Raw genomic sequence first — 18438 nt, forward strand, 5'->3', positions numbered from 1 at the left:
AATGTGTCCCAGTTTTTTCCAGGTATACCCTTGAGACACATAAGTAGTGCGGCGCTTAGCCACAGTCATCTCCATCTTCCCCAAGGACAGCAAATGATTAAGCCATTCATCATGTGTTAGAGATAATCCATTTTTCCAATGATTCACTATTAAACATTTCGCTGCAGCCAGGCCTAAGCGAAGAAGCTTAGTTTGCCATGTATATTCCCTATGGTTGTTCAGGCCCAGCAAAAAGGGTTCATAGACAAAATCGCGTGAGACAACGGCGAGCCGACAACTGAGCGCAAGGTTGACGGTGCGCCGAAGAAAAGCACTATTTTAAAGGGTTCCGACGAGGGGTGTTGGTGGGGAACCCCCCTATTTTACTTAACAGACATCGCGCTGGGGGGTTTGGGGGGTTGTAACCCCCCTCATTATACTTGAAACCGAACTTTTTGCCCCCCACAACGCCAGCGCAATGTCTGTTAAGTAAAGTGGGGGGTTCCCCCCCCACACCCCCTGTCGGAGCCCTTTAAAATAGTGCTTTTCTTCGGCGTGCCGTCAACCTTGCGCTCAGTTGTCTGCGCGCCGTTGTCTCGTGCGATTTAGTCCCGTCACCGCAAAAAGCCTTGAGGTTTAGCTCCTACTGACCCGCCAATAAGATTGGTCAGTTAGAACCACTCTCCTCCAGAATGGTTGTATAACCAAACAATACCACCAAATATGTAAAAAGGATCCCACAGCAGTGCCACATCTCCAGCATTGATCAGACACCTCAGGATACATTCTATGCAAGCGCTATGGTGTGTAGTACCAACAGGTCAGTACCTAATAGGCATTCTCCTGAACCAAGGCACAAGAAGACACCCTATAGACCTCCCCATATATATAACCCCCCATTCTTTAGAAGTAAACAACTGTTCCCAAATCCCACTCCCAATATGTATGAGAAATGAGTGATAGTATGCCCCCTCCAATACTGATACAACACAGAGATAGGTTGAAGGACCCTCTGCAAGACCAGCTACAAATTCTCGAAATGTTCCTGCCTGAGAGGTGATCTAGATCCCCAGCCTTGGGCATGCATAAAGTGTCGAGTCTTATAATAAGCCAAATAGTCCCCATCAGGCAACCCATATTTCCGCTAGAGCAGTTCAAAAGATAGTACCCCTGTAGGTCCCAGTAGGTCTCGAAATTTGAGCAGACCTTTCTGAGCCCAGTGATGGAAGACTCTATTATCATGTCCCGCTGGAAATTGAGGTTCAGCTTGTATAACCGCCAGAGAAGACACTGACTTCCCATTCCCCAATTTAGCCCGTACCCGGTTTCACAGCAACACAAGATGCCTAAGGAAAGGATTATCAATGCGCTGGAGCCAGGGGCTCACTTGCTCCAACTGCACCCCACTTTTAAAATCCCCTATCTCCCAAGAGCATTCTAATCTGTGCTGACTGGAAATACACCACAAATTAGGCACCCCTCTACCTCCCACCTCTCTAGCTGCCCACATCAGTTTTTGAGATAATCTGAGAGGCTTCCGCCATCAAACAAATTTCCTCAACTCTGCTCCCAAACCAGCTAAGTCTGCGGGAGACACTGGCACCGGCAGCATTTGGAAAGAAATAGCAATCTGGGAAGCACGCTCATCTTAATTATAGCTATCCACCTCAACCAGGAAAGCCATAACCCATGCCACCTCTGTAAGTCCCTGTGAATACATTGATATATGTGGGGGTAATTCAACGTATATAGCTGAGAAAGATCTTTAGGAATATGAATGCCCAAATATTTAATGCTCTGCGAGGACCAGCGAAAAGGAAAGTGCCCCTGAAGCCCAGCAACATCCAAGTCAGTCAATGTCAGATTCATAATTTCCATTTTATCCAAATTTATTTTAAACCCCGACACCCTCCCATAGTCCTCGAAAAGCTGTAATGGCTGTGGAATGGAAACCTCTGCTCTCCCACATGTCATCCACAAATAGCGCAATGCGATGATCTACCCCCTGCTGCGAAATCCCAACCAGGTCAGGGTGATTACATATACATAAAGCTTGCGGCTCAACTGATAGAGCAAACAAAAGTGGTGAGAGCGGGCACCCCTGACGCGTCCCCCAATAGATGGAAACAAAGTCCGTATATGACTGATTTACCCTAAAACAGGCCCATGGCCTTTCGTATAGAGCTTGCACCCACCCACTCCCATACAACCCATAATATCCCAAAGAAAACCCCACAAGACCCTGTCGAAGGCTTTCTCTGTGTCAATAGCCATCAGGACTGCCTTATCTGGGCGGGACTGAGCAGCACACAATAGGTGTAACGTACGCCTGATATTATCGCTCACTTGCCTGCGCTGGATAAACCCCGACTGATCTAAGTGGATCAAAGTGGGAGGCACCTTCCCCAACCAAAATCTTAGCATCTAAATTCAACAACGAGATAGGGCGATAGGAACCACAGTTCAGAGGGTCTCTCCCTGGTTTTAAAAGAATCACCACCCCAGCTTCTCCCATGGTGCTCGGCAAAGAACCTCCCTGAGGCACTCCATTAGCCACCTTACCAATAAGGGCCCCAATTTGTTGGAAAATTGTTTATAATAGTGACTGGTATATCCATCCAAACCCGGGGATTTTCTGTTCTTTAACAACTTAATCATTCCTAAGACCTCCGGTAAGGTAATGGGTTCCTATAAATACTCTCTATCTTGGTCCGACAAAACTGGAATAGATAGTGCATCTAAAATCCTAGTTTGGAGCGCCGGGTCTGCCGGATCTGATGTTCCATATAACCGTGTATAGAAAGTCAAACGCTTGTCGAACAGCCGAATCTGTAACCTGCACCCCTATCCCCCCACCGTTATCATTGCGGCGCTGAGCGATGATGGCTCGAGATTGTTTGATCTGTATATATCTAGTCAAAGAAGCACTAGCTTTATTACTGTGCTCATAAACATGTAACTTAAACCGGTCCCTAATACGTTCTGTCTCCACCATCTAAAGCTGGTACAACTCATCCCTCACTCTCTGCAATTGAACCAAAACCTGAGAGTCCAGTCTGGATTTGTGGGTGGTTTCCAATTGAAGCAAGTGTTCATGTAACTGAAGAAAGCTTTGGATTCTCTGTTGCTTAAATCTAGCTCCTCACTAAATAAGTTCCCGCCGAACTACCACTTTCAAAGCATCCCATTGTCGTTCAAATCTAAATAGTCCTGTATAGTTTTTCTACAGCTTCAACCACCGGCAGAGCACTCAAAAGCGATTCATTGAGTCTCCAATACCGTCTATCCCCCTGCTCAAGCAAACCCTGACATGCCACCCACACTGAGAGGCATGATCAGATATTTGCATTGTCTTGATTTCTGCTCCTTTCAACCCACCTGCTTGGTTCCTATGGATCCAGAGTCTATCTAATGGAGTATAAGTTTGCTGAGCATGAGAGTAGAAGGTGTAATTCCGCTGGGAGCTATGTTGCAACCTCCAACTATCAATCAAGCACAATGAAAGCATCAGGTCCCTAAAAGCCTTACTATGACTCTTGTGTGCACTCCTCCCTCCCCCAGAATGATCCAAAGAGGAATCAGGTGGAACATTAAAATCCCCACCCAAGTATATCACACCCTGCACGAAAGTTCCCAATTCCTCCTGTAGGGCCCCCAAAAATGCTGCTTGTGCCGTATTGGGTCCATAAACATTGACAATAGTAAGGGGTCGACCCTGATCAACCTGAAAGCCCAACCCCTTACGAACCAGAATAGCCAACCCCCTGGTTCTTCTAATGGCCCCCTCCTCCTGATATGTCCAAATCGGATCAAATTGTGGCTTTTGTAGCAAATCCGCATCCCGCGGTCTCAAATGTGTCTCTTGTAGTAGGCAAATGTTCCATTTCATACGCTGTAAATCTCGAAAAACCATGCTCCGCTTGCCCAGACTATTTAACCCATTAACATTCCAAGATCCAATGATCACTTCTGGTCCCCCATCCATTAACCCTCCCCAACCCCCTCCTCTGCTGTCTCCCAGAACTCTGCCTTCCCCTCTCCCCCAACACCCCTCCAAGAAGCTGATCCAGACGTGCTCGGATCAGCCAGGTCAAGAAAATAAGGTCTCCTTCTCCACAGTCATTCATCAACCCTATACCCCCAAACTTAGCAGTCTCCACATACTCACCATGTCCTACACTCACACAACACTCAGCACTGTTACCCCCACCCCAAACTATCAAACCCAAGAAATGAGAAAACAGTAAGTGTAAAATGCATAAACATAATACTAACACCACAATACTGAGCAAACCAGTTCCAATTAAGCACAGCCTTCCTCCAGCTAGTCCCCCACCAGCTCCCCGCTCACATAATCAGACAGAACTCACATCCCTCAACCACTCTCTCTCAGAAAATAGAGAAAGAGAATAATAAACAAGAAAAGCATACATGCCCCCCCTCCCAGTCCACCAAGGAGCCAGTACTACTAAACAGCAATATAATCAAGAGAGTAGAAACAGTTCAGGTAGCCTGTGCCGATTGCGAGGTGGCCCCTCTGGGAACTCTGTCTCTGTCCTCTGACCGCCACACTCTTGCTGGGCGAATGCCACATATTCAGTTCCGTTGGCAGATGACAACCCAAGTCCTTCAGCGCCATCCATGCATCTGCCACCAACTCCACCTTACAATGTTTCCCATTAACAGTAAATAGTAGCCCGAAAGAGAAAAGCCACCGATATTGGTGACCTTCGGAATGAAGCACCTGGGTAACTTCTCTGAATGCTTTCCATTTTTGGAGTGTAACTGAAACCAGGTCCTGATAAACTCCAACCAAAATCCCCTGCCAGGTGAAAGATGGGTTACGTCTCGCCACCTGTAAAATCTTTTCTTTCAACAAAAAGTCCCCAAAGCAGGCTATGATATCATGGTTACCAGCTTCTATGCGCCCGATGCAGAATTATGTGAGTGCTCTCCACCTGTTCCTCCTCTCCAAGCAGGTGGCTGCAAAACTCTTGCACTACTTGTCTGGCATCTTTATATCTCTCAGTCTCAGGAATACCCTTGAAACTTAAGTTATTTCGTCTGGATCTGTTCTCTAAATCCTCCACTTGATGCTGCAAATCCTCAAGTTGTGTCACTGCCGATTCAGCCATCGTCTTAGTCTCCTGCATTGCTATCACCACATGCTCGATGCGTTCTTCAGAGGCCGCCACTCGACCCCCCCCCAACTTGCCCAACTCCGCCCGAATCTCAGCGAGAGCTGCCTTTATGTCCACTCGCACTCCTACCATTTCAGCTTTTAAATCACGAAACCATTGCTCCACATTCCCTGCTGCCAGCAACGCACCTTTGGCTGGAGGAGCTGATGAATTTCCAGCCTTTGCTGCCGAGGGCTGCTGCGCCATTTTAGGAGGGCCTACCAGAGAACTGCTCACGTGTGATCGGGTCTTAACACCTGCAATGCCTGGAAACTGAAACTTTTCCAGTTTCCTCTTACTCGCCATGCACTCTGCTACTGTATAGCCCCTTGTAAGCGATTCTGACTGCTACCGAAGGAATTTTTATTCTTACAAAGCATGAGCCCCAACGGAGCTCGAAAACTAAGCTACCATTCTTCCAGATGATGTTACTTCCTCCCTCATCAACATTTTTCTTAGCAGGTGCACATGGAATGCTCTGCCAGGTAACTTGTGCCTATGTAAGAATATGGATCAGTTTCATCATCTGCTTAAAACACAGTTATTTGTACAAGCATTCTTGTGGTGAAAGGGTGTGATGGTTTATTATTAAGCAGAGTTGATGCACTGATATATCTTATGTTTGTAAAGAGATTATGTACATTGGTTGTGACCCACCTAGTTCTTAGGTGGGAAAGAAATTTTTAAAATAAATAAAAATAAAAATAAAGAAGAGTGACCAAGATGATAAAGGGGTTGGAACGCCTCTCGTACGAGGAAAGTCTAAAGAGATTCTAGCACTTTAGCTTGGAAAAAAGATTGCTGAGGGGGAGATACAATTAAAATCTATAAAATCCTGAGTGGTATAGAACGGGTACAAGTGAACCGATATTTTATGCTATCAAATATTACGAAGACTAGGAGACCTCAATCACTGTCCCCCATAACTGTTAAAAGCCACAAGCACTAGATTCCGCACCCACCTCATGCAGTGGATTAATTACTACTAATCATTTCTATAGTTCTACTAGATGTACACTTATGCGGGTACTTTCTCTGTCTCTAGTGGTCTCACAATCTTAAGTTTTTGTACCTGGGGCAATGAAGTGTTAAGTGATTTGCACAGGGTCACAAGGAGCTGCAGTGGGAATTGGCTGTCTGTGGTCTTTGATGGTGTGTTACAATTATTAGAATCACTTATTTGCCTTCTCTCTTTATAGAATATAAGTATAGTGCCAGGTGGACCAAAGTCATGGGCACAGCTGAATGGAAAGCCAGCAGGACAAGAAGGTGGTGAGTGTATATGTACTTTCCTGCCCTTTGAACTTTGATTATACTGCCCTGAGTGTGGAACTGTTTGTGTATTCTTTTCTTTCTTCACCAGTTCTTTTTGGATTGGTCATTGTAAAGTGATAAGTGGGTCTAAGTGATCCTGCAGGGTCTGATGGACCTTTAATTGTTGTCACTGTTTTCATTTTATGGTACACATGCTGTGATTCATGTCTTCTCATTAAGCATTTAGGTTTATTATTTGGCTAATTTTTATTGTACATCATATATATTACTACATTGTACATATTGTGAGTAAGTCCATTACACATAGCAGCCAGGGAGACCGTGTGATCTTATTGCCTGCTTCTTGCGCTTTCCACAAAAAGAACGTATATTGCAAGTGGCCCAGAAAGTGGATCATATTACCCTGGAGGGCGCTAAATTGGAGCTCTTTGTTGAGCCATCCTCCATAACGCTCTGCCGCAGAAGGGGAAGTGTTGGGAGGTCACCCTTTGCTTACAGGAGTATAATATCCGCTATAAATGGACCTACCCCTTAGGGCTTTCTTTTGCAGTGGACAGTAAGCTGCCAAGCTTTGGACTGCGGAAGAGGGGAGACAGCGCCGGGGCCCCCTGGGACAGGCGTTGTGAGGGGCTTTGGCTCAGAGATGGCACAGAGTTGATCAGAAGCGGCACATGCAGTGTCAAACGGAGAAGCTGGATGGACAATCTGATACTTTGGAGGGAATAGCTTGAGTGGACTTCTAAGTTCAGTGCTATGTGGACCTTTTTCTTCCTTTTCTTGAAATGAAGGCTGGTGGGGTTCTCTTATCTGGCATGTGATGGGGCTGACCGTACATATCTGCGAGGAATATTATCTGAAGTTTGGGACCTTATTCTATATCTATGGGGGGTGGGGGGTTTCTTTGGTAATTGTGGAAGAGGGAAGAGTGGTTCCTGGGGAGATCTGCAGGATGCGAGGGGAGGCAGTATGTGTGGATGGTGAGTGTGCTGGCAGTTAGTATCTGTGTGGTCTAGGGAAGCTACTTGAGCCTTGTTGGGTTGTTTTTTTTTTTTTTTTTACAGGTATGTCACTTAAGTGTCAAACGTCTCTCACTAAATGTAAGGGGCTTGGAACACTCCTAGAAAATGTAGCCTTTAAATTTAAGGCTACCCCCACAGTATTTTTTCTCAGATAGTAAATGATATGTATACCAAGTTTGGTTGAAATCTGTCCATGCGTTTCATGCTGGAACATACATACACAGATACATCCAATTTTATATACTGTGTATAGATTTTGATGCACATTGTGGAGTTCATCACAGCCTAAAGTTAAAAGCAAATCAGACCAATGATGAATATACCACCCCAATAAGGGCATGAAAGTATCTCGAATAATACTCTGGGTATATGAGGTCTGATCAAATAGTTATATGGTATAAGGTCACTCTCCTGATTTGTTCGTATTTGTGGAGATTACAACACCCATTTGATAAGGATTATACATACCATTCTGAGTCTTATTCGAGAATTGATATGTGGATGTTGGGAAAGGATGTTCTTTCTGGGGTGGAAAAAATTGTTACTGCAGCTCGAATTTGGTCTGACCATGCTCCTATCACTTTTACTATTCAGCTGTTGCTCCAGTAGGGTGGTGTCCAGTATTGGCAGCTGAATGATAGCCTTCTATTAGATCCACAGAATTTGCAACAGATTGGTTGGGAATTACAGGACTATCTGGACCATAATGAAAATAGGGAGACCTCCCCATCCTCAATTTGGGAAGCACTTAAAGCCGTTCTTCCAATTGTGTGTCGCACAAACCTGTGCATGCTCTAGGCCAGTGTTTTTCAACTTTTTTACACCTATGGACCGGCAGAAATAAAATAATTATTCTGTGGACCGGTATCAGTCCGTGGACTGGCGGGTGAAGAACACTGAGCTAAGTCGTGGACCAGACCCCCGCCCATCTCTACCCAATCTCCACCCCAGACCCCGCCCCCATAATAGTACTAATTGCACCTTGCACATCCCTTGCCTCGTCTGGAAGCCTTCCCTTTGACGTTGCAACATCAGAGAGAAGGCTTCCGGTCCAGGCGCAGGATGCCCATAGGAGCCACTGCCCGTGGCTTTGTGCACTGAATCAGTTAGGAAGAGGGAGCTGGCTCGAAGATAACGCCGCATCGATCGCACCGTGGACTGGCGGTTGAAGAACACAGTTTTGGGCTTGATGCACATGCTGGCCCTGTGGACCGGCAGGAAATTTCTGTGGACCGGCACTGGTCCATGGACCGGTGGTTACTTACAGTGAGTAGGAGGGAGAGGGGAGGGACAAGGGAAGGACTTGAAGGAGGGGCCTAAATAATGGGAGAAGAGAGAAAAAAGAGCATATAGCATCAGTTGTCGAAGAAATAGCCTTGGGATCTCGTATCTATAAAGCCCATGAGCAGCTGAGGGCCAAACTTCTTTCTCAAATCTATCAGTTGGAATTGTCACATAAAGCGAGCTCTGCTGATAACTAGGCTGAATCTCTTCTTAAACAATTATGCTTAGAATTGCAAACTTTAGATTTGGCTTCTGTTAGTGTTAGGCTACAGTCTCTCAAACAGGAATATTTCGAAACTGCGAACATGGCTGGGAAGTTATTAGTGCATACTCTGCGGAAGCGTTAGCTCCGCAATTATATCAATACCATTGTAGATGCGCAGGGGGCGCGTTACACCACATCGATGCACATTTAACAAGTTTTTGTCCAGTACTCTCAAACCCTTTGTTCGACGGAGCAGGATATCCATCCGGGGGTAATTCAGTCCTTTTTAGATCAAGTACAGCTCCCGAGCCTCACGCCATCAGAGGCTAATCAACTTTCTGTACCTTTCTTTGGGCGATTAAGGATATGCAGCTGAGTAAATCACCTGGTTTGGATGGCTATTCCACAAAATTTTATAAAGTTTTCAAGCAATACTTGGTGAAACCATTGGCTGTCTTCCTTAAAAGCCTTGAAGAGGGTATGGTGCTTCCTCATTCTTGGCGACTGGCAGGGATCACATTATTATTGAAACTGGGTAAAGATCCAAAGTTGTGTAGCTCCTATCGGCCTATTTCATTGCTAGGATTTGCCTACAAGGTGTTTACCAAAATTCTTGCCAGTCGATTACAATGTTATATACCCTAAATAGTTAAAGATGACCAATTGGGATTTGTGCAGGGTCAACAGACTTTTGATAACTTTTAATTTGGCAAGCCTGCCAGGGAGAGGACTCTGCTCTAATTTTAGGTATAGATGCTGAAAAGGCTTTTGATGGGGGTCTATTGGTCTTATCTGTTTCCAAGTGTTGGAAAAATTTAGTCTTCCTAATACTTTTTTGATGTGGCTCCATACTTTTTATAGGGCTCCTTTGACCTGTTTGAAGGTGAATGACTCCTACTCGAAAAGTTTCCAGTTGGGTCGTGGGACAAGGCAAGGTTGTGCGTTATACCCAGTTCTGTTTGAATTGGCCCAGTTGGTGCGTCAGACTCCGGATATTCAGGGTCTGACCTATGGCACAGTGGAATAAAAAATTTTATTGTTTGCAGATGACATCCTGTTTGTTCTTTTGACCCCGTGCGAATCCCTACCAGCAGTAGCTAGGCTCCTGGACCTTAAAGTCAGTGTCACAAAGTCAGAGATTTTGGAACTCTCTCTTACAGATGTAGAGAGGGAGAATATACAAGCATCCTTTTCTTACTGGTGGGCTTCCAGTTTGTTACGTTATTTGGGGGTTAACTTCACTAGGAACCTTTCTGGCATCTATACAGCGAACTATCACATTATCATAAAGCAACAATATAAAGGAGTGTTGGAAACATTTAATTATCTCCTAGTTGGGTTGAGTCCATGCTATTAAAATGATAGTACTTCCCAAGTTGCTTTTTATAAGCGTTTGGAAAGGAAGCTCTTTCAATATATTTGGAATAATAAAGCGCCCCGGGTCCAGCGTAAAATGTTGTTTCGGCGGAAGAAACGGGGTGGAATGGGGGTGCCACATTTTCTTTCTTATAATCAGGCGGCCCAACTACGCTGTCTAGTGGCCTGGAAATGGGAAATTCCAAAGGACTGGGTGCGCATGGAACAAGCTATCTTGGGCAGGGCCCCTCTTTGGGTTATTCCCCGAAGTATGTTAAGATGTTAGTCTCTGTGTACTTTTGTTAATGTTTTAATTATTATTGTACAACGCTTAGTATTTTGGATAGGCGTTAATCAAATAATCAAATAAACTTGAAACTTGAAACTCCATTATAAGAGACTTAGCAACTACTGAGAACCCTATCTTGCAACACATTCTCAATCTCTGGTTTAAACTTCATACACAGTTACTAGTTGGGCAATTATATTTTTCTGGGACGGCCATACCATATACTCCTCATTTTGCTCCTGTGGACTTGGACATTACATTTCGAAGCTGGGCAGGAAGGGGATTACTAACTTTAGGACAGCTTTTCTCTGAGGAAAAGTTGGTCTCCATCTTCTATTTGGAGGAGGAGTATGGACTGGTGGGGCGAGATCTCTTTTATTATTGGCAATTGGTGGATTTTTTTTTAAAAAGAGAGCCCTCCCAGATTGCAACAGCTCCCATCTCCCTTGGAGCGGGCTGTCCTTTAGAGCAGTGTTCTTTAACCACCGGTCCATGGACCAGTGCAGGTCCACAGAAATTTTCTGCCGGTCCACAGGGCCAGCATGTGCATCAGGCCCAAAACAGTTTTCTTCAACCGCCGGTCCATGGTGCGATCGATGTGGCGTTATCTTTGAGCCAGCTCCCTCTTCCTCACTGATTCAGTGCACAAAGCTACAGGCAGTGGCTCCTACGCGCATCCTGTGTCTGAACTGGAAGCCTTCTCTCTGACGTTGCAACATCAGAGGGCAGGCTTCCAGATGAGGCACGACGTGCAAGGAGCTGCTGCCTGCAGCTTTGTGCACTGCGTCAGTGAGGAAGAGGGAGCCGTCCTGAAGATAATACCAGGGGTGGCATAAAATTGCCAGGCGGGAACAGGCCAGAAGGTAAGGCATAGCATGGAGGGAGGGAGATAACAAAGGTAGGGGGGAATGATTTTATTTTTGAATTTAGTGATTGAATTATTTGATTTTATTTTTGAATTTAATGTGCTTTATATAGTTTAATTTTGTGGTTAACTATTATGTGTTGTTAATAAGATTATATTGCATACCTGTGAAAAATGAATGGAAAAAATAGTGTTACAATTAGTACTATTATGGGGGCAGGGTCTGGCTCACGACTTAGCCCAATGTTCTTCAACCGCCGGTCCACGGACCGATGCCGGTCCACAGACCGATGCCGGTCCACAGAATAATTCTTTTAATTCTGCCGGTCCATAGGTGTAAAAAGGTTGAAAAACACTGCTTTAGAGGGCAGGCAGGGGTGCTGTTACTCGCCTTTACAATGCTTTACTGCTCTCTGTCCCAGTGCCTAGGCAGTATCAGATTGCTTGGGAAAATGCCACTGGCAAGACATATGAGACTAAGGTGTGGGAGAGGCAACTGGGATTTCTCTTATGAGTCTCGGTCACCAGAAATATGATTGAGAACAGCTATAAGATCAATACCAGTAGTATTATACCCTGGTGCACTTAAAAGCTATTTTTGGAATGGGCTCCGAACAATGTTGGAGAGCTTTTGGGTCCCAGGGTTCCTTTCTCCACATATGGTGGTCTTGCCTCAAAGTTACAGGGCTTTGGGAACAAGTCTCTTGAAGTATCGGGCTTCTCAGTAGACAAATCAATAGAATGTTGCTTGCTAAATGTCGCCTATCCGGAATTACTGACCCGCCATCACAAATGGATTGCTCAAGTAGTGACAGCTAGCTGGCTCGTAGTGGCGGCTGCATGGAAAAAGCGAGAGCTTCTTATTTCCATTTTTTTAATATATAAATGCTTATCAACACAGCTACAATACTACTTTATCCTAAAGCAATAAAAAATAAAGAAAAATAGAAATTTCTTTTTTCTATCTTTATCTCTGGTTTCTGCTTTCCTCATCCAACTATACCTCCCTCTAGGAAAAAGACGCAACTCCCAGATTACGAAACTCCACAACTGTCTCTCTGAAATCAAAGACTGGATGATTACAAATAAACTGCAACTAAACTCATCAAAAATAGAATTCCTTTGGATCTGCAAAGAGCATCTGCACCTACACCCGTCCCTCCTTTATATGGGAAACCACAACCTTAGCTGCAAAAGACCAAGCACACAGCCTGGGAATATTGCAAGAAGCAAATCTTTCGCTCTCTTGCCACATATCTCAAGTAGTTTCCTCCTCATTCTACTATCTCTGTCAGCTATAAAAAATAAGAGGCTACTTCTCAGAAACCGACTTTGCCCAACTTCTCTACGCTTCCGTCCTATCCTGCATGGACTACTGCAATGCACTTATCCTTATCAATGGACTGACAGCAAAAAATTTCCAATGCCTACAATGGGTACAAAACGCATCAATATTAGACTCTTTTTAAAAACAAGCAAACAAAAACCCCCCAAATCTTCATGCTCGAGACCACATCTCAGAAGTCCTATCGTTAGCCCGTTGGCTGCCCATCACCAAACGTATCTTAAAGGGCTTAGTAGTAGCTTACAAGTCCTTATACAACTTGGTGCTCAACAACATATCGGCCAAACATCCTCCATATGCCCCAAACAGACCACTCTGCTCCCAAGAGGAAACATGCCTAGGCATACCAACTCTAAACCGCCAGACATCATTCATACTCCCACTTCATACATTACTATTGGAACTAGCTGCCCCCCACATCAGATCCCTAAATGGGCTCCTGAACTTTAAAAGAACAATAAATACCTACCTCTTCCCATAAATAACATCTTTATGAGTTAACTGAAGAGAGCAACTGTATGCTACCTTAAAATGATCAGATTGTATAATAACTTTGACCCTCTGTATATGTCAAACCAAGATGACCCAAGACTACTTTACACATGTAAATTCTCAATCTACATTTTTTCTTCACATTCTTCCTTCCATATGGCATCTGCCCTTTTTCACTGCCCCTTCCATCCACTGCCTGCCCTCTCCCCCTTTCATCCAGCCTGTACCCCCGCTTTCCTTTTTACATGATTCATTCTAGCTTCACTCCTATGTCCATTTTGCTCTCTCCTTTCTTTGTCTACCCCCTCCTCCCATACTCTGGCATGTCTCTCCTCATCCCACCCTATGGTCTGGCATCTCTGTCTCCTTCCCTTCCATCTCTCCCTCCCTTCTTCCTCTCCCCAATGGTTTGGCTTCTTTCTCCTCTCCTTTCCTCCCCTCAGGTCTTGTATCTCAATCTTCTTTTCCATCTCTTTCTCTCCCATCCCACCCTATGGTCTGGCATCAGTCTCTTTCCCTCCTCTTTCCCCCTTGGTCACCTCTCCTTCCCTTCCATATCTCCTCCCAGCCCTATGCACAGTCATCTATTGCCTCTCCTCTATATCCTTTCCCTTTCCCCGTGGTTGGCATCTCTCTCTCCCTTCTCACTCCCTTCTCCATGATCTGACATCTCTTTCTCCTCACTCTTTCCTTTTATGTGCCAGCCCCCACCCCATGGCCTGTTATCTCTCTCTCCTCTCCCTTCTCTGGTGGTCCATCTTTCTTCCTTCCTCCCTCACTTCCAATTTGGCGGCTTTCTCCTTTATCTTTCCCTCCCTCCCTCTTGGTGTGACATTTCTCATACCTTTCTGCCGCTTATAAGCTTCGGGCCACCAGCAGCATTAATGAGCTGCACACGCTGCCTCTGGTAGCCCCAGAAGTTTTCCCATTGTTTCAATTTCCTGTCCCCGCAGAGGTAGGATGTAGCAGATGGAAAGCTTCCGGGGCTGCCAAAGGCAGCAAGTTCAACTCATTAGTGCTGCTGGCGGCCTGAAGCTTGCAGGCTGCAGCATGGAGAGACCAGACTCTGGACTGGAGCACCTCCAACAAGCTACACCGGGGCGTACTGCCCTCCCCCTTAGTACACCACTATAGTTAGTAGTAGTAGTGTGTCTGTGGTCAGGTGAAGTCCCAGAAATATTGGGGGTGCTTGGGCACCCACAGAGCTGGTGCCTTTGAGTGAGGTAAATAGTTTGTGGGGATTCCTGAACAGAAAAGTTTATTGGTTGAGTTTCTTAGCTCTGCTTCAGGTGCAAGACTTTCTAGGAAATGTTGGAAAGTCACTCTGTATTTTTGCAGGTTCAAGGGGCTCAAGCCGACTATTGTCATTCTCTCCCGAGGAATTTCCGACGCTGAAAGCAGCTGGCGAGCAAGACAAGGTTGGCAAAGAAAAATGCGCCTTAGATCTGTCGTATGGGCCAGGACCAAGCCTCCGCCCACAGAGTAAGCCTATGCCCTCTTTGTTTCATGTGATTAACGTCTTGTTTTTTTGTCTTAGTAGTGCTTGCAGACTTCAATATATACTAGAATCTCACTGAATATCCTTAGTTATGAACCTCCTTTTCTATAAAAACATTGTGTGAGTAAGGGCTTAGTTGTAAAATCTGAAAGTTATTAAAATTTCTGTGGATATAAACTTATAATTCCACTTAAAGCCTCCAGAAACACATAAAAATGTTATGTAATTTTTTTTTCTGTGTTTATTTTTTATTTTTCTAGATGTGACGAGTTGGAGGGAGGGCGGTGGGAGGAACATTATCTCTGCCACATCTCCAGCCGCCTCCCCTATTGAGCCGGGCAACAAGAATGCGATTCCAGGAGATGGAGCTCCCTCCTTGGCACCTGGAAATGATCCTAAGGAGCCCTCGCTCCGCCCGGCTCAGTCTACCCGCAAAGGAGCTTCGCAATTCATGGGAAATGTGTACCATCCACCTACGTACCATGACATGTTACCTGCTTTTGTAAGAAACCATAATACACTTTATAGACACCTTGATTTTAGGCATCTAGTTTGTTATTGGCTATTATTATTATTTTTAGGCTATTTAGTTGAAATAAAGACTGCTTACTTTACCTCACTGGGGATCCATCGTGAAGGAAAAATAAAAAAATACCCCACACACGATTACATTGTATATTCCAAAGCAAATAACTTTTTATTCTACTAATAAGTATTATAGCAGCATTTGCCAAATCAGAAATAAATCAGTTTGGACATATACAGTGGAGAGAAGAAAAAACTCATGCAAACAATGCCAGCATATTTCTGTAAGTATGGCACAGCCTCTCTAAAGAAACTCTGCCAAAGCATGGGGGTTTTATACAGAAAGTTTCTTAGTCTTAGACCATCCCCTGGCTGTGATTATGTATCATCCTATTGGAGCAGATATGTTGCCTATCTAACCCACTCCTAGTCCACGCCTCCATTCTTCCCTGGGGGACCCTGGACAGGCATAGCTTCTGGAACTTTTTCTTCTTGAAGTTTCCATTCTTCACACGGGTATATCAGAATCAGTGCCTCAGTGTATTTGCCTGGCATCAATTTATCAGTTCTTAGGTTCCTGGATGGAGTGTCCTGCTGACTTGCATTTTCTTTCAACACTGTTAAATAGCTCATTGTCTTTACAGCACTGTTTGGTGTCCTTGAGAAACTCTTCACAACAAGAAATCTACACACTCACATGCCACACATTAGCATCTCAAAATCTATATTGTAGGCTATTCCAGACTGGACTCTAGCATACTTATTTCAAATTCAATACCAGTCAAACAATTCTCATAAAAAATAACATAGAAATGCTTGCATCAGAGATCAAGTCTCTCAGGACCAATTAGTCACAAACACAATGGCTAGCTACACGCACAGAATTCTTATTCTGGTCCATTGACATCCTTCAGCTCCTGGAACATAGGCAATGGAAAAGGGGTCAGCCATTCTGGCCCAACTGACTTTTCTACTGCTTTTCTGTTTTGTGATTACAATGTCAGATTTGAAATGTGTATTCTGCCAGAGCTGGTATTAGACAGCAAGTGTGAGTTAGGACCTAACAGAGAGAGGAAAAAAACTTTTTTGTTTGTTTTGTTTACGGCGCCAGCATGGGGCTGGAAAGGGCAAAGGGGGATGGGGTGGATAAAGAGGCTATAAAATCTGCCTGGACATTTGAACAAAACAAAACACCCTATTGGGTGGGAAAAGTGAATCGAATAAAAAGAGGATAGATTCCGTACAAATGTAAGGAAGTTCTTCCTCACCCAGAGAGTGGTGGAAACTGGAGCGCTCTTCTGGAGGCTGTTATAGGGGAAAACACCCTCCAGGGATTCAAGACAAAGTTAGACAAGTTCCTGCTAAACCAGAATGTACCCAGGTTAGGGCACTGGTCTTTGACCTAAGGGCCACCACGGGAGCGGACTGCTGGGCACGATGGACCACCGGTCTGACCCAGCAGCGGCAATTCTTATTTTCTTATATTCTTATGTACTTAGTATTTCAGGGAATATGGTTGTCTTGGCTGATGATGCATCCATAATTTGCCTCATTTTCTGTTTCAGATGTGTCCCCAGCACTCTTCTGAACCCCCAGGCACCATGGAACGTGTATCCTATCCTGTCCTTCCAACTCAGTCACGTCTAGAACCTCGTGTTCCTTTCAGGCAGTTCCAGATGAATGACCTGGAAGGGTGAGAATTTAGCCAATCCCATGGGAAGTAGCATATGAAGAATTAACTCTTCTATTACTTGCCTTTTCCAGCAGATATGCTGCTTTTAGGTTTCCAGATATGCTTGTGTTTATTTGGTAACAGTAATGATATTTAGTTGTCTGTACCAAATAGTAATTGAAAGCATACCCTAAAATGGTTCAGGAGAATGAAAGGTGTTTTAGGCATACTTAAGTTTGAAATAGAGAATCTTGTATTTTGCAATGGCATACCTAGCATATTTGACACCTGGACCAATCATATTTTAACACCTCCTCCTCTATATGAAAAAATGATTTTTAGTAATAATTCACAAGTCGCACAACAAGCATGTACCTAGCAAAAGGCAGGATCCTAAACACAGCAGTGTGCCCTAGAACATCAGTATATCCATTGTAAAACTAAACAAACCAGATTAGTACAGATCGACCTTGCTCAATCAGTGGTAACAGAAAACCATATCTTTTTCATTCACACAGAATACAGATAACCCTCGCCCAGAATGAAATAAGTAGTCACAATTACAATAGAAATATGTAGACAAAAGTTAAACTGAACCACCAAGAAGCCAGATTCTGCATACAATGCAACACCATAGAAATAGTGATGCATTTCCCTAATACTGTGGAAAATATAAAGATAGCATTTGTAAATTTAAAAAAAACCTGACAAATAACAATCACCAATTTAGAAATTAACAAATAGAAATAAAAAAATGGAAAAGAAGCTATCATTTTATTGGACTGATAAATTTTTCAAATAGCTTTCAGAGACCAAAACCTCCTTCCTAAGGTCAGTATTCAGCTGTATGGGTATCCTGTCCTGAGCTCAGGAAGGGGATTTGGTCTCTGAAAGTTAGTAAAAAATGTATTAAAATTAGTCCACTAAAAAGTTCACTTATTTTCATTTTATTTTCTTTTTTTAATTCTTTATTCATTTTTCATCTTACAACAAGTGCACAATACTACATCATATAACTGTTACAAATCACTTGATAATCATACAATTCTGATTTTACATACATGAAATTATTCCCCCTCCCCAACCACACTCCCCACACGTAATTTAATTCAAAATATCATTTATATATTATACTTCAATCTATTAATCAAACCTTGGAAATAACTATTTACCCTCCTCCCTCCCCTACATGTAAATATACTTTCATTAGAAAAATGATGTCTATTCATTACAATAATTTGTTAATGGCCCCCAAATCATTTTAAAATTATTATAATTCCCTTTTTGTATGGCAATTGATCTTTCCATTTTATAAATATGACACAAGTCTATTGTAATCTTTCCAATTATTGGTAATATGTTGTATGGCGACTCCTGTCATAATTAATAAAAGCTTGTTATTATTTGATGAAATTTGACTTTTTGCTCTCATTGACATCCCAAACAGAATTGTA

At 43.8% G+C, this 18438-nt stretch overlaps 1 protein-coding gene across 10 annotated transcripts in view; it reads left to right on the top strand.

Annotated features, from left to right (window-relative positions):
- LOC117367785 (protein O-mannosyl-transferase 1-like) overlaps positions 1-18438 on the top strand; it is a 435721-nt gene that overhangs the window by 88066 nt on the left and 329217 nt on the right. For all 10 annotated transcript variants that reach the window (XR_004540848.1, XM_033960719.1, XM_033960718.1 and 7 more), the window contains exons 5-8: positions 6359-6431; positions 14628-14771; positions 15048-15289; positions 16878-17005. Coding sequence is in view for 9 of the 10 variants with exons in the window: in XM_033960719.1 (XP_033816610.1) it covers positions 6359-6431; positions 14628-14771; positions 15048-15289; positions 16878-17005 (587 nt within the window). In the remaining variant the exon portion in view is untranslated. The remainder of the gene's footprint in view (positions 1-6358; positions 6432-14627; positions 14772-15047; positions 15290-16877; positions 17006-18438) is intronic.

Source organism: Geotrypetes seraphini, chromosome 10 (assembly GCF_902459505.1).
Source record: "Geotrypetes seraphini chromosome 10, aGeoSer1.1, whole genome shotgun sequence".
In the NCBI taxonomy this organism is placed as follows: domain Eukaryota; kingdom Metazoa; phylum Chordata; class Amphibia; order Gymnophiona; family Dermophiidae; genus Geotrypetes; species Geotrypetes seraphini.